General features: G+C 46.0%; 1 protein-coding gene across 1 annotated transcript in view; it reads right to left on the reverse strand.

Moving 5' to 3' along the window:
- Nucleotides 1-252: 252 nt before the first annotated feature.
- The window catches only part of LOC135826072 (kinesin-like protein KIF16B), an 88012-nt gene continuing 72233 nt past the window's right edge, over nt 253-16031 (reverse strand). The window contains exons 15-16 of the mRNA XM_065338744.1: nt 2717-2776; nt 253-273 (exon numbers count right to left, since the gene is read on the reverse strand). Of these exons, the coding sequence (XP_065194816.1) occupies nt 253-273; nt 2717-2776 (81 nt within the window). The remainder of the gene's footprint in view (nt 274-2716; nt 2777-16031) is intronic.

Genomic DNA, 16031 nt, shown 5'->3' on the forward strand with positions numbered 1-16031 from the left:
GCTGGTTCAAGCGTACCAGTTCCAAACAAGGCGGCGAAGTCGGCAAAGAGTAAAGGAACACCTAGAGTAGAGCGCGTTGAAGGCGACTGAACTGATAAAAAAACAGGAAGTCAGTCAGTGGTCAAGGTGGATGCTGCTGAGTACCACTGGAACAGAGGTGTCATGTTGCGATAAGCCAGCGTGTTTGATTGCATCCGGCACAAGATGTGTGTACGGTAAAAACGCACGTGAGCTTGAAGCTGAGAAAGCCACTCAGCGACGCTCGCCCACATACTGCAAAAATGAACCAGAACCACTGGGCAAGACACGGGGGAAAGAAAGGCTTCGATGACAGGGTTGTCACTCACCCAGCTCATTCGCCTGATGTCAACCTGAACGATCCTGCAAAGCGACACTGAACTAGTAGCCAAAGAAAATGTGAAAGACTTGGTGGAAGCAGTGAAGCAAAGCTGAAGCAACTACCCTGGCGCCGGGTGTCGATCGGATAGAAAACGTATTGTACTGAATATTTGGCTCGTTCAAAGGCGTCCAGGAGAGAAGCAGTGACAAAAATTATAGTAACAAATGGAACACTGGTAGCAGAGCTGCTCACAACGAAACCAGCTTCGGCTGGTAAGAAACACGACCGATCGTGCTCATGAAGGAAGTGAAGCGTGTGGCAATGTGTCGATACGAAATATTTGCGCTTCTGGAAAGTGCGAAGTACTACCTAACAACAAGTGCTGCGTTGGCTGATGACAAGGGACGACTTCTACATTTTTCGACTTGGGAAATTTTTTTTTTGATGCGTCAGGCGAAATTACTGGTCAGTCGGCGACACGCATTTTCCACAAAAATTTGCGTTTCACCTGCTGGGAGAGTATGCGTGTACTCGAGTCTCATCCTGAGCACGTTTTTTTCTTCTTTTTTTCAGCTCCAGTATACAGTCAACTTCGCTAATAACGACTGCGGATATAACGACAATTCGCGAATAACGACCGAATTTCCATGCCCTGAGCAAAGTCCCATCTAACTGTATACATTTAACTTCAGATATAACGACTATCTGAATAACGACAATTCGCGAATAGCGACATGCTTTTAGTGCCCCGAGGTCATATTCACTGCTTGAATAACGACTTTCTGGGCTTTTGAATACTATTTCAAGTACCTGTCAGTCAAGTACATGTACCTGTCATGCAGAAGTACCAGAACCTATGGTGATGGATAAAGGCACACATGCAAGAAAATGAAGCCAAGTGGGAGGCTTTTTCTTCCTTTTTTATTTTGGTTTCAAAATTGTTGGATTTACCAGCACACCTATTATGTATACATGTACAGTGTACACACAAAAGGCACAATGGACCATCTCCGCTGGCAAATGGAAGTTTTCCTCATTACATACAGTACAGTGTACATGTAGTTGTACATGATTGTACAGTAATCATCATACAATGTACATGTCCCTGGCCGTGTAGATGGCTCAAAAAGGCATATTTTTCAATTGATTTCCCTTGCATATTGAATTTTTTAGTTCCTTTCAACTGCAATAAGAAAAATAAAGTACACATTGACATAGAGCAAGAAAAGAGCTTGATTTTGATATGCATGTCATACTATACAAAATATCGGTTCACATACATTCAAATGGGACTTCGGTTATAAGGACACTTCGCGAATAACGACACTTTTCTGATGCCCCGCCGAATGTCGTTATTCGCGAAGTTGACTGTAGCTGTATTTTTCATTGCAAAGCCGTCCTCGATTGTTGTGTTCGTTGTTCAAACGAAGTGGACATTCAATCATGAAGGCAGAGGACATAGGAGCCTGATTGGAGCTTCTCGTGGCATAGGACGGCCACACAGAGACACCTCGGGATTTTCTGAATATAAAATACCGTACGCACGATGCTGAGATCAATTTGTGCGATATCAAATTGTTTGTGATATACCACATCGAGCAGAACGGGATCCAAACACAAGCTTACCGACGGTTAGGCTGCTGACCTGACTGGCCAAATGATCCCTGGCTTCACCAGACGCCAGAAGTCGGACACCATGTCCTTTGCCGCGACGTCCATCTCCAAAAAGAACTCCATCTTCGTCATGAAAAGGCTTGAAATACTCAATATTCAACCGAGATTCGCGGTCTCACCCTTTCTCAGATCGAATCATTTTTTGTTGTGGCAGTTGCAGGGAAGATCCCCGCCACTACTTCAACAGGCGATGGCTCCAAAGCATGCCTGGAACAAGCCATATCGAGGTTGCAAGCCACCCCTCTCAGCAAAAAATTCGAAGAAATTCGAAATTTCAATGGTGGAAGATATACTATGAAGAGAATTTGAAAAAGTATGTTTCGCGGAGCGATCGCTCAACCTACGTCATTCAAACTTTGCAGGATGGTTCAGACGTACATGCTAGGCATGGAACCACAGGCGATGATGCCATAGCTGACACACAGAGTAACACACACAGCAGATTTGTGTGCACAGATACTAAATTAGTGGACGTTGTCATCTTCTTCCCGCTGATCTCGAATGTACTATGACGTGCTATTTCGCCTGACGTTCAATGACTCCTCAACTCATTCTGGGCCGCTATAAGCTGTTCTCATAACCTGGAATGTATCAGTAAAAAGTGTAAAGATAAGCGAACATTTTGCTTGGGCGGAGGAAGTACATATCTACTTCAATCCCTTCAAAATGCTGATATATTATCCGAATGCACACAATACGAACCTGTGATAATTGCCGGATTTCCTCCCACCGTCCTGCCCATTGCTGAGTCAGTTGTTCAGCCTGTTTGACAGCAAACCAACACAGCAGTGAAATGCCCCTTTGATTAACTCCTCGAAAACAATGCCTGCAATGCATGAGCAATGCTGGATAGGATATATTGCTAGTTTCTAAGTATATAATACATCCCAACAGTACGCTTGTACGTGAAATATACTTGAACCGATATACAAACCTCGGCTGCGCCTCGGTTTGTATGATGGTTGATATTTCACGTACAAACGTACTAGTGAGATGTAGTATACTTATGCTGACCTTCATACAAACTGACAGTCAACTCATTCTGCTTTCAGCAAGGAACAGTGCAAAAAGCGCATTCCAAGTAGGAGCTCACATTGGACTCTCCATTGCACCTCTGAAAAAATGAGCGAGTTTCAAGTCTGCGCAGTGGAGGTCTGTAGAGCCTCACCTCCGAAAGTAGTCGAAATCAGAAAGTTGGAGAGTGATGACCTTGGAGAACACGCTGTGTTTGTCTTGTTGCTTAGAAACATGTCCGGTTTGCCTGCGCGCCAAAACAGAAAGCTGGCCACACTAGATGCTAAGTACTCATTCCTTCTGTGTCTCTCCTGGGTTCAATTAGTGCCTTCGTGCTTCTTGTTTTCTAGAAAAATGAGTGACAGTGAGCTGCTCAGAAGCGTGTTTTCGGGTCTATCAGCTACGATGACCAGACCAAGCTAATAGCTGAGGGTGTTCCCAAGAACACTCGCATGTCTACTCAGTACTGGCTGCAGTTGCTTGATGAGTTTTGTTTAAGTGGTGACCAGCCTTTAGGTGTCGTTGATTTCAAAAACAGTCACATGTGAAAGACTTTGTGTGGTTCTCTCTTCCTTCTACGCGAATGCAAAGAAGAAGGATGGTTCTGGGTTTGCAAAAACAGTCTTCAGTCTGCCCGCGGTGCTCTTCAGCAGTACATATCGTCATTCTCGAGGCAGACCAACATCTTCAACGACAGTGCTTTCTCAAGGGCGAAAAAGTCATGGACGGCTGTTGAAAGAACGCAAATGCGATGGTCTCGAGCCTGCACTTCAGTACAAGCAACCTCTATCCGACTGGTCTCTTCTAAGAGAATACTTCTCCAATGTACTGGAAACAACAGATGTGCGCAAGCTGACGTACTTCGTGTGGTTCCAGCTAACCATCCACTTCTGTTTGAGGGGTGGAGAAATGCAAGCAAAGCTGACGAAGGACGATCTCCAATTCATGACCATCGATGGCCAGGAAGTCTTGCGTTTCGCAACATCATTTGTTTCCAAAACCACCAAGGCGGTCTTCAAGTCTCTGACTGGTCTTCTGCTGGAGTAATCCGTGATGAGTTTCAGCTGTCGACAATCAAGCGCTATCTGTCGAGGCTACATCCAGACAAAAACCGCTTGTTCCAACGAGCACTATCAGGTGAGATGGCCAATTTTGCCAAGTGCTGGATCATAAAAATGCCTCTTTATCTGGTATGATGAAGTGTTTGTCTGCATATGCTAATTTGTCCATGCTGTATACGAATCACTGTGTAAAAGCAACATCTATTACCAACATGAAGAAATGCGGAGTAGATGATAGGCAAATTTGTTCCATTTCTGGGCATTGAAATGTTCAATCTCTTACCGCTTATGATAGGCCCACCTTGAAAGATTCCTGTTCCATGGCTGAAGCTATTGATTTGCGACCGCCTATTGCTGACATGTCAAACCATTCTGCGCAGCCTGTTACACCCACCCCTGTTCAGAGCTGTTCTTCTACTGATCAGAGTTCTTCTGTTTCCTCTGCTGTTCAGTGATCTGCTTCTGCGGTTTCTCCTTATCTAAATGCTGCTTCCACCACTTTCAATGGCAGCTCCATTGTTTTAAATATTCACACAGAGCGTGCTGCTGTCGCTCGCAAGAAGTTGAAGCGTAAGCGTTCTCTCCCACCCCCTTCTGCCTAGGTGATTTGATAACACTTTGAAGCTAGTTTCCTCCAGTCTGTAAAAAGGAGTTTAGGCCGCAACCACACTGCGTAAAAATCACAGTACACATTTTCGTGTATATCTCAGTACAAGTCGGAACGCAACCACACTACACTTTTCGGTCCCCGTAGATGTCGTTTTCACTGAACCAGCATGTGACTTTGTCGTACCAAAGCGTGTGCCACGCGCTGGAAAAGACCGGGAAATTCAAAAACAATGATGGTATGCTGATGCTATACGTACGGCGACTACAGTGCGGTTTTTTTAAACAGATATTCGTCTATTTTGATTTTTTTAGTTTGTTCTCATTCCAAATTTGAAATTTTTCTTCACAGCTGCGTTTGTGTGGGTCTTGGATCGAAGAAAATTAAGTAATAATTGGCAAAGTTAGATATTAGGCCGGGTTTGGGCTGAAAATCCGGTTTTAAAATGGTTTTCAGTGGATTTTGATTTTTAAGGTAACAGCCTGGTCCTAAATTTCATATGGCATTCAATTGACCGTAACTTTGGTGTCTCTCAATGGATTTAAGTGAAATTTGCACCACACACTCCTGCCACTATGCTGGCCCTCTGGACATGATTTAAAAGTTCTTGCGCCTCACTGACAGGCTTTACAGGCCGGAAAAACTCAAAATTCCAGCATAGTGCCACGGTTGGCGAGCCACCCAGGAGCCAAACAAATACATTTACAATTTTTTCACATTTCCTAGCCAGTTCTGTCCGTGCGCAGGATCCAAACCTAAAAAAACGTCCAGAAGCAGCCATGGGTGGTGGGATAGGGCCCTTCAACGTGGCCCTGGAATCTGTCACAACGGCAGGAGGGGGCGTTCTGTCACAGACTCCCACAGACCCAAGTCAATTTTTGAATTTTTTTAGGTTCAGGGCGTGCTACGAGGTCGTACCTTTGATACAACATCCAGTGCTGGGACCTCCACAGCAAGCCATTTCCACAACGCTTCAAATCGAATCCAGGATACCCTCCAAAATCGGCAAAGACTACCACTCACGTTCCACCACTGCCTCGTACTGAATCCTACCTGACTTCTTGACACGACTCAAACTTGCCAAAGTCACTAAATCAACGTCAACTACAATAATCAAGCCACATATCTGCAATGTCACGAGGGTGCTGGCAAAAGTCCTGCTGCACGGCGCCGTGCAGCCCGATACGTGAATTTTTAACGTGATTTTTTGGACTTTTTTGGACTTGGAGCAAAATTCTGCACACTTTCACGTGTTTCCATGATACGACAAGTTGCGCACGGTCTGCTCACATTCAAATACAGTGCTGCCAACAAATGACAGCGTGCAACAAAAAAATCTTTCCCTGCAAAGGCACATTTTCGGCCATAACTCTTGAACGGCTGGTCAGATCGAGACAAGATTTTCAGAGATTTTGCAGCTACTCATGCTCTTTCAACTGATGTAGCACTCGATATGAATTTACAAATTCGATTTTTCAGTGATTTTACGACCAGGCTGCCACCTTAAAGGGGAAGTTAAGGCTAAAATCAAAATTTCACCAGTTGTAGTCTTCGGGGTGCTGAGTCGAATGGTCGTGGTCCGAGGAAGCTGAGACGCTCCCATAAAGTAGGAAGGGAGCGTCTCAGCTTCCTCGGACCAAGACCATTCGACTCAGCACCCCGAAGACTACAACTGGTGAACATTTGATTTTATTCCCCTTTAAACGGAAGTTTTAGCCAGGAAACCTCATCAAGTGCACGGTGCCCGGCAGAGTTCGAATCCAGTACAGTTCATCTTGATTTTTTTCTTTTTCAGTATTGTACAGCGCATGCATGTATGTGCAGTTGTGCACTGCTGTCTGCAGTTCTCCTAACCTTTGTAGGAAACCAGTGAGTCGTAGCTTTTCACGACTTCCTCTGGCAAACTGTACTGAATAATTCAAATGCTGTATTGCAATTAGCTCAATCAATCAAAACATTCCATGTGTCATGACCCGGATCAGACTCGTCGTGAAAGCGACCATGCATTGAGTTCAGCAGCCAAAAGCTGGGCTACTATATTGGTCGTCTACCTGGGTAGCCACTAGGCTGATCTAAGCCAGGTCACAAACCCGCCAACGCGCGGCCATGACACATGCATGCATGCAGGAAACTTCCCTCGATCCCTGAAAGAATGCAGTGAAAATTCAAACACCACAACAAATCACAAGGGCAATTCACACAACTCCCATAAAGAGACTAACAAAAAGGAAGCAATACATGACCGCTTTTACAAACACACAAACACACAAACACACACACATACACACACACACACACACACACACACACACACACACACACACACACAAAATGCAAATAGGTCACAGTTGTGTCTGGTTCAACATCTGCGACTAGTAGAAGACCAGCGAGGATCGAAACGGCCCCAATAATTCCGTGTTTTGTGTTGCACTTGTGACGACAGTATTACACAGTGAACAGATGCGCCAGGACAGCCGACGACGCATATTATCGTTGGCGTCGGCCTCGTCAGTCTCAAGTCACGAACACATCCCGTCCACCAGCACGCAGAGCAATAATGCGCTTGCCTTTACCTGATGGTGCTTCATTTGGTTGCTTGGCTACACTCCTTTCACCATTGTCGTACCACCTCCTAGTAACTGTGTGACGTGCATCCAGGTACACAATCGGCTTGCCTTGAGAACGAACTTCTCTAATGTCTCACAGGTAGCGATGCCGCCATGACACAATCTCGGGTTGTTCCATCATTATGTGTGTGATACCTCTGGTCTTGCCACACCGGAATCCCATGGAACGCAACATTTTCCAAGAGCTAGTTTTGCTCATGTCTGGAAAATCGTTGATGGCTTCTCTGCAGCGAGCAGAAACTTTGTCCAGTGTTGGGTGCTCCTTCGCAGCATAGAATTCGTGAATCACTTGCATGTCTTATACAGTCCAAAGCAAATCCGTCAGGGTTGAGTGGTTTCATGGCACGAGTCTCACATTGGGGATTGTCACTCTCGTCACCTTCATCACTGGAGACAGACAAGGCCAACGCAGCACGCTGATTTTCGCCATCAGCATCCCTGGTACATCTGTTCATGGTGGAAATGCTGACGCCACACGCAACAGCAGCATGACGAATGGAATACCTGGGACCAATTCGATGCCCATTGTTCTCCTCGTCTTCGCAAAAATTGTAAAGCAGACACCACCATGTACCATGGCCCGTGGCATGTCGAGAGAACAGGTGGCCACGAACGCAAAGACACTCGAGAAAAAGCAAAATAGGGCCACAGAGCAGTTAGCAACAAAATGATTCCTCCAGCCACGAGGCAAGGAGCTCGACGGACACTCTGAACAAATGCCACGAGTCACACCTGGTTTTCGAATTTCGCGCGCAGATTTTCGCAACTCGCATGACATTTTCTCAAAAGTGGCCTTGAGTACGTTCTCAACGTTTTCAGAGTCTATTATAAAAAAATGCACTGTAGGTACAAAAAAGTTGTACACAGGAGATGGAGCGCGAAAACGACAAAAACGACAAACGTGGCTTTCTACTGGGGTACGCCGGTTGCTGAAAACCTACAAAGCGCATTTTGCATTACTCGCGCGTCGCCATGATGACTTCTGCTGTAATGCCGTTTGCACATGATTTTGTACCTATTGTAGCCAGTGCAGGCTGTCGTAATAAAACGACTCATCCGTGTTCCATTCCCGTGCTGGTACATGCATGGTGCGACGGCACAATGACAGCTGTCGCAAATCACACTGAGTATTACACGTGTTTTTTGGTGATTCCTGGTTAGCTGCTAGCTTTTCCCTACTCGAAGATGTTGCCGCCGCGAAATCTGGGGGTTTGTGTTCGTCCTGGCGAAAACCGTGTTTTGATCCGTTGAGGGAGACGAGAGATACAGTGCGAAGACGTACGATCTGTCCGAGAATCGGCGAAGAAGAAAGCTTCGCAGACGACCCGTAGTGGTTGGGAACAGAATGGAACATATACCAGTCGATGCCTGTCATGGTAGGGATGACTGCTACGAAGTTTTAGCCCCATGCTCCCCAGCGCTTTTTAGCGCCCGACGATAATTACCAAATTTCATCGATTTTCCATGTGGATCAAAGCATAGTCTCCTCAATCTTCTCCAGTCGAGCTGAGTCTGGACGCTACAATGTCGAGACGCGAAAAAGAGAACATGCATGAACACACAGGAGCATCACATGCAGCTGCATTCTGCCTTGACGAAGCTGAGAACAACACCAGCACCACGCATTTGGAAGACATTTCGAAGAAGACGAAGAACTACATATCTGCGTTCAAAAAAGCCTCTGTACTGTGCAGTATGCATGCGTGCATGCGCGAAGCACGGGGTCCGCGGATCAACTTCGTTCAAAAATCATTGTGCCACACGGGTTGTATGATTTGTGTGCGATCATGGTCTTTCTTCTTGACAAACAAAAGTGAAGTTTTTCGATCTTCAAATCGCCATAGCGTCCTTGTTATGACTCCAAATCAGCTGAAACTTTGCAGGAGGAATGAAAATGCCATGCTGAATCAATTGGTACCATTTTCGAAGGGTTTCCTTGAAAAATAAAAATTAGCCTGCACTGGCTACCTATTGTGGTTGAAGCCTTATATCGTGGTGGTATATATGGGGTATATATGGGGTTTATATACCCAATAAAAACCGCCTGCATGATGGGGAAGTTGACTGGAAGTTTGTATGAAAGATCAGCATAATATAGGGCATACAACAATGTTAACTGCAACAAAAAAAGTTGCACACCTGAACAAAACTTGTACTTCCTCCACGTCATCGGAATTGTCGCAGCTGGACTAGTGACTTGTAACTTGTTACTGATAACACCAGAAGCTACAACATACAAATATGATTACACAGGACTATAGACTGACGTCCACAGTACACAGGACTATAGTCTGACGTACACAGTACACAGTAACGTTTCAGGACTCCATTAAGTCAGACTGAGAGTTTCACGCGGAGCTGAATGCCTCGTTGTTGCTGATATCAATGGACGAAACAATATCGTTACTCAAAATTTCCAGGAAGGTTGTAACAGTGTAACTATTACTTATTATTATTACTTATTATTATTATTTTTATTATACGCATTTCCGCGGCAGCGTCAACCAAGCAGTTATGCTTGATCCACACGTTCGCTTATGCTGGACATTGAAACAGAGCAGATGTAGATATCTCCTAGAGAATGGGGCTCTACAAACCAATGATCAAAGGTAATACTTCAGTAACATGGAGTAACATGGAGCGTCATAAAATTGGTGTCATTGGGAAAAACGTCATCATTATTGTCTCTTCAAATAGCATCATGGTCAATGGGTGGCCAGATAATTATAATGTATGAGGTTGAGTTTCCAGATAGTTATTAAAAGATTAAAATAGTAAATATTACAGAATGGTTGTTATGAGTTTATAAGGGTGCCTTGACTGTTTCTACTCACTACCAACTCAGTACGTTGGCAAAGAATACAAGTTCGTGGCGAGGCCGAAAGATCGCGCTGGCTGCGGAATTACGTCTATCTTGAAATTACCTCTTTATTGTCGTGACATGCCCAATGCCCTCCGTTGATGTTAGCTGTGTGGTCGCACAACGTCATGCAGGTAAGTGTGCAGCCAAGCTAGACAGCATCAGGCGTGCCTTATATCTACATTTTAACAGCCAAATTGTACCCTCTTTTCAGCATCACTGGTATGGTGCCTGCGCATGCATCACTACAGGTATCCCGATTCATCGCTCTTGCATGTTGTTTGCTCACCCCTCAATTGCATCGCAACGTGATCCAAGCGCTGGAGCTTGTTCGGGGAACTCATTCTCACCCCTGCTCAGCCTAAAACACTGATGAGTATTTTGACTTTTTGAGTGATGGCTATGAAACAGAGAAAGATGCAGCCGGTTACGCCTGACTGATCACAGCTCTCAAAGGGATCACAGCTCTCAAAGGGATCACAGCTCTCAAAGGGATCACAGCTCTCAAAGGGATCAAAGCTCGTCGAAACTACCATCGCAGCGACATCAGCGAGAAAATTGCGTCTCGCTCAACAATTTCAGCTCACATCAACAGAAAAAAGAATTGCCAGGTCACCCAAGACTGAAGACTATCGTCTATGTCCAATTCCTTACGTGTGGTACGACTGCTGGTGCCGTTTTATCACTAGTCAAACTGCGACGATTTCGATGACACGGAGGAAGTACATGAACCATGACTGAGAGTTGTTACGGTTTGACAAAACAAGCATTTGCTATTTACCGTTTTCTTTCCAAGTATATGCCGCATTGGAGTACATGCATAAGCCGCACCCAGATTTGTTGTTGTCCCCAAATACAGACATCTTCCCTGTTCATCACCATTAATTTCCAAATACAGACATCTTCCCTGTTCATCACCATTAATTTCCAAATACAGACATCTAGTTTCAATAGTTTGTGTATATGTCAGTTATAGTAGTCCGCAATGCTGCTTTTCTAATTCTCATTATGATTAGCATGCAATGTACTACCCGAAGTACTGAATTTACTTCTTCTGTACTCTATATTCTAATGTATCTTCTACCTCTTCTCCCTTACGAACATACTTTCTCATTTTCCATACTTACTTAGGAGACTCCCTTCGATAGGCATCTATTTGCCTCTGGAGGATCCGTGAAATAAAAATCAATCAATCTTCCCTGTCCATCACCATTAATTTCCAAATACAGACATGTTCCCTGTTCATCACCATTAATTTCCAAATACAGACATCTTCCCTGTTCATCACCATTAATTTCCAAATACAGACATCTTCCCTGTTCATCACCATTAATTTCCAAATACAGACATCTTCCCTGTTCATCACCATTAATTTCCAAATACAGACATCTTCCCTGTTCATCACCATTAATTTCCAAATACAGACATCTTCCCTGTTCATCACCATTAATTTCCAAATACAGACATCTTCCCTGTTCATCACCATTAATTTCCAAATACAGACATCTTCCCTGTTCATCACCATTAATTTCCAAATACAGACATCTTCCCTGTTCATCACCATTAATTTCCAAATACAGACATCTTCCCTGTTCATCACCATTAATTTCCAAATACAGACATCTTCCCTGTTCATCACCATTAATTTCCAAATACAGACATCTTCCCTGTTCATCACCATTAATTTCCAAATACAGACATCTTCCCTGTTCATCACCATTAATTTCCAAATACAGACATCTTCCCTGTTCATCACCATTAATTTCCAAATACAGACATCCTCCCTGTTCATCACCATTAATTTCCAAATACAGACATCTTCCCTGTTCATCACCATTAATTTCCAAATACAGACATCTTCCCTGTTCATCACCATTAATTTGATCATCATAGTATAAGCTTTTTTGGGGTGAATTACTGATGTTTAGCCCCATCCCTCACACAAACAAGTCAACAAAGAGGCGTCTTTGGATTGAGGAGTGCTGGTTTCGAAAAACTGGTTTGAAGCTCAAAGTAGAGCTGGTGTTAGCTCAGAGCAGAGCTGCTGTTAGCTCAGAGCAGAGCTGCTGTTAGCTCAAAGTAGAGCTGCTGTTAGCTCAAAGTAGAGCTGCTGTTAGCTCAAAGTAGAGCTGCGGTTAGCTCAAAGTAGAGCTGCTGTTAGCTCAAAGTAGAGCTGCTGTTAGCTCAAAGTAGAGCTGCTGTTAGCTCAAAGTAGAGCTGCTGTTAGCTCAAGGTAGAGCTGCTGTTAGCTCAAAGTAGAGCTGCTGTTAGCTCAAAGTAGAGCTGCTGTTAGCTCAAAGTAGAGCTGCGGTTAGCTCAAAGTAGAGCTGCTGTTAGCTCAAAGTAGAGCTGCTGTTAGCTCAAAGTAGAGCTGCTGTTAGCTCAAAGTAGAGCTGCTGTTAGCTCAAGGTAGAGCTGCTGTTAGCTCAAAGTAGAGCTGCTGTTAGCTCAAAGTAGAGCTGCTGTTAGCTCAAAGTAGAGCTGCGGTTAGCTCAAAGTAGAGCTGCGGTTAGCTCAAAGTAGAGCTGTGGTTAGCTCAAAGTAGAGCTGCGGTTAGCTCAAAGTAGAGCTGCCGTTAGCTCAAAGTAGAGCTGCTGTTAGCTCAAAGTAGAGCTGCTGTTAGCTCAACGTAGAGCTGCAATGCTAAATGGATGTAATATAGCGCAAGGCAGAGCCGCAGCAAATAGCTAGATAACACCAGTTGTGAGAGTGGACCCGATTAGTGGGTACGATAATTATGATGGTGTGAATAAGTTGGATAGGGAGGGATGGTGGGAAAAGAAACACTGCTGAAGCACGATCCGTTGTCTGGAAGAGCACAACAGGGCAAGCAAGATTTGTTTTTCTTTTCCGCAAAATGGGCTGGTGCCATTTGTGATTACGCAGCAAAACAAAGCGCATGACGTCAGTCTTGAATGCAGTACAAAGCAATGCAGTGCAGTGTGTGCGCTAGTTCGGATTGTTGCTAACAAGTACTAGCACAGCTAGTACACCATTAGCCCCATCCCTCACACAAACAAGTCAACAAAGAGGCGTCTTTGGATTGAGGAGTGCTGGTTTCGAAAAACTGGTTTGAAGCTCAAAGTAGAGCTGGTGTTAGCTCAGAGCAGAGCTGCTGTTAGCTCAGAGCAGAGCTGCTGTTAGCTCAAAGTAGAGCTGCTGTTAGCTCAAAGTAGAGCTGCTGTTAGCTCAAAGTAGAGCTGCGGTTAGCTCAAAGTAGAGCTGCTGTTAGCTCAAAGTAGAGCTGCTGTTAGCTCAAAGTAGAGCTGCTGTTAGCTCAAAGTAGAGCTGCTGTTAGCTCAAGGTAGAGCTGCTGTTAGCTCAAAGTAGAGCTGCTGTTAGCTCAAAGTAGAGCTGCTGTTAGCTCAAAGTAGAGCTGCGGTTAGCTCAAAGTAGAGCTGCTGTTAGCTCAAAGTAGAGCTGCTGTTAGCTCAAAGTAGAGCTGCTGTTAGCTCAAAGTAGAGCTGCTGTTAGCTCAAGGTAGAGCTGCTGTTAGCTCAAAGTAGAGCTGCTGTTAGCTCAAAGTAGAGCTGCTGTTAGCTCAAAGTAGAGCTGCGGTTAGCTCAAAGTAGAGCTGCGGTTAGCTCAAAGTAGAGCTGTGGTTAGCTCAAAGTAGAGCTGCGGTTAGCTCAAAGTAGAGCTGCCGTTAGCTCAAAGTAGAGCTGCTGTTAGCTCAAAGTAGAGCTGCTGTTAGCTCAAAGTAGAGCTGCTGTTAGCTCAACGTAGAGCTGCAATGCTAAATGGATGTAATATAGCGCAAGGCAGAGCCGCAGCAAATAGCTAGATAACACCAGTTGTGAGAGTGGACCCATGAAACCAGCACTCCGTTAGCTAAGCACTATTGACGCACAGCAAGGGTCAATTTATGTCAGCACAGGCAAGCATTGCGCAGCTAGAGTTCAGTAGCTCATTACTCACCCGAGTTGGGGATCATGGCATCCATGGCACGGCAGCAAGCCGGGACGATAGCTGGCGCTTAGCGCTTGTTGTAGTCCGGATGTAGCATAGACACGCATCGCTCTTTCCACTGACCTGCCACTCGGAAGAAGGAGTCGGGGCACTAGCCATAGCAGCGGTGGTGGCTGCACCAATGTAGACCGAATGCCCGGAGTAGTTCGACTGGGATGGTACACCGGCCGCAGCGACAAGAGACCATACTGTTACTGTGAATGACTGCCTGGTCAGCTGCTGTCTGTTCGAGAGTACGAACAAGAGTTGCTCTGGTCCCTCGCGACGAGTGACAAATGGGTAGCTAACAATGGCACAGACCGGGCAGTACGGCGGTACAGACGGGCCAATGTCACTAGTAACGCCTTTACCGAATGGGTCCGTCTTGGATGAAAGCAGGAAGAGTTGCAAGCGTCCGTCACCAGGGGAGCTAGTACAGCCCCGTGTGATGCCATTAGTGAATTCAGCACACCGAAGAAATCCAAAGAAGCAGCATGGCGGCTTGGTAGAGCAGCTTGTCATGGCCATTCAGGATACTACTTTTCCGGCGTGCATCCGTCAGGTGTCGTAGGATTGGCATAGTTATAGGAAGGCGAGGGGTGAGTACAGCCGTACCATGGCATCGCTGGATGCCCTTCAACACCCTCTCCAGAAGCCACGCATCTACTAAGGGGCCGGCAAACCCATTCTCAAGGTGGGCTTTATGCACCGCACTCACATACACAGACACAGTTCAGGGCACGCTGATCATAGTTCACGCATGAATGTGTGTCCAGGAACGAGGACTCGGGCAGCAAAAGTGAGCTTCCCCAGGAGGGACTCGAGTTGACGCTGGCCGATGCTGCGCTCGCTGATAGTAGCCATGAGTGGCGCACGGATCTCGGACAGCTTGTCCTCTGGTAGCCGCAGTCTAGGAAAATACCAAGGTCAATGATGGTGATGGCCCTCGAGCTGGGATGGAGCAAAGAGGAGTGCCGAGATACGTGAATGCCCGGAGGGGGGTGGTGAGTTGCTGGTTGGCTGCAGCCAAACCAGTGGAGATATCGAGAAAGTCATCGAGGTAATGAAGCCGGTGATCTATAGCAAACTCGTGCTGCATGATCCAGTTGACTGCTGTGGCTACTGAGTCAAAGACGGCTGGGCTGGAGCGGAGGCCGAAAGGCAGAAAGCGCTCGTAGTAGTAGGAGCCTTCCCAGCGAAGTCCTGACGGCGGACTGGGATCTGCCGAAATGCACTGCGTACATCGAGCTTGGACAAATACACAGGCTGTGGGCATGACATGATGATGTTGATCGCGTTGTCAATGCTCGCGTAGTGCAGAGAGAGCGGCTCGGCAGGAATGCTGTCGTTCGCGCCGGTGCCTTCCGGACTAGACAGATGGTGGATCATTCGCAGCTTGCCGTTCTTTTTGGGGATGGCACCAATACCAGAGCGGCGCATGAACTGAAATGGAGGTGACGGAAATGGGCCTGTGGTCTCGCTGCGGGCGCAGGAAGCAGCTAATTGCTCGGATATAAATGCCGAGTGAGTGAAAGCCAAGGGTAGATTATTAGAGAAAACCGAAATGTCGTGTTGGCCGGCAGATCCAAGAGTAAAGCCACGGCGCAGCCCATGGAGAACATACGCAACGCATTATTGATATGAGTGGTTACGTAACAGGCGGGCAAAGTGGTCAGCTAGCAGTGTGGTGTCTGCAGAGTGTATAGGAAAGAAGCTACGTACCGAGTCAAGCTATTCAGTAGCCATTCTGCTAGGAGCGGCGGGGTGGCCGATTGGCTCCGCGCTGCTGCTGGTTGCACATGATGCATGGGTGGTCCTTGCCACACTGGCTGCAGGTGTGGGAGAAGCGGCACGACGACGAAGAACAGCGACCTCCATTGAAGTTGCGGCAGATTCCTTG

Source organism: Sycon ciliatum, chromosome 1 (genome assembly GCF_964019385.1).
Source record: "Sycon ciliatum chromosome 1, ocSycCili1.1, whole genome shotgun sequence".
Lineage (NCBI taxonomy): Eukaryota > Metazoa > Porifera > Calcarea > Leucosolenida > Sycettidae > Sycon > Sycon ciliatum.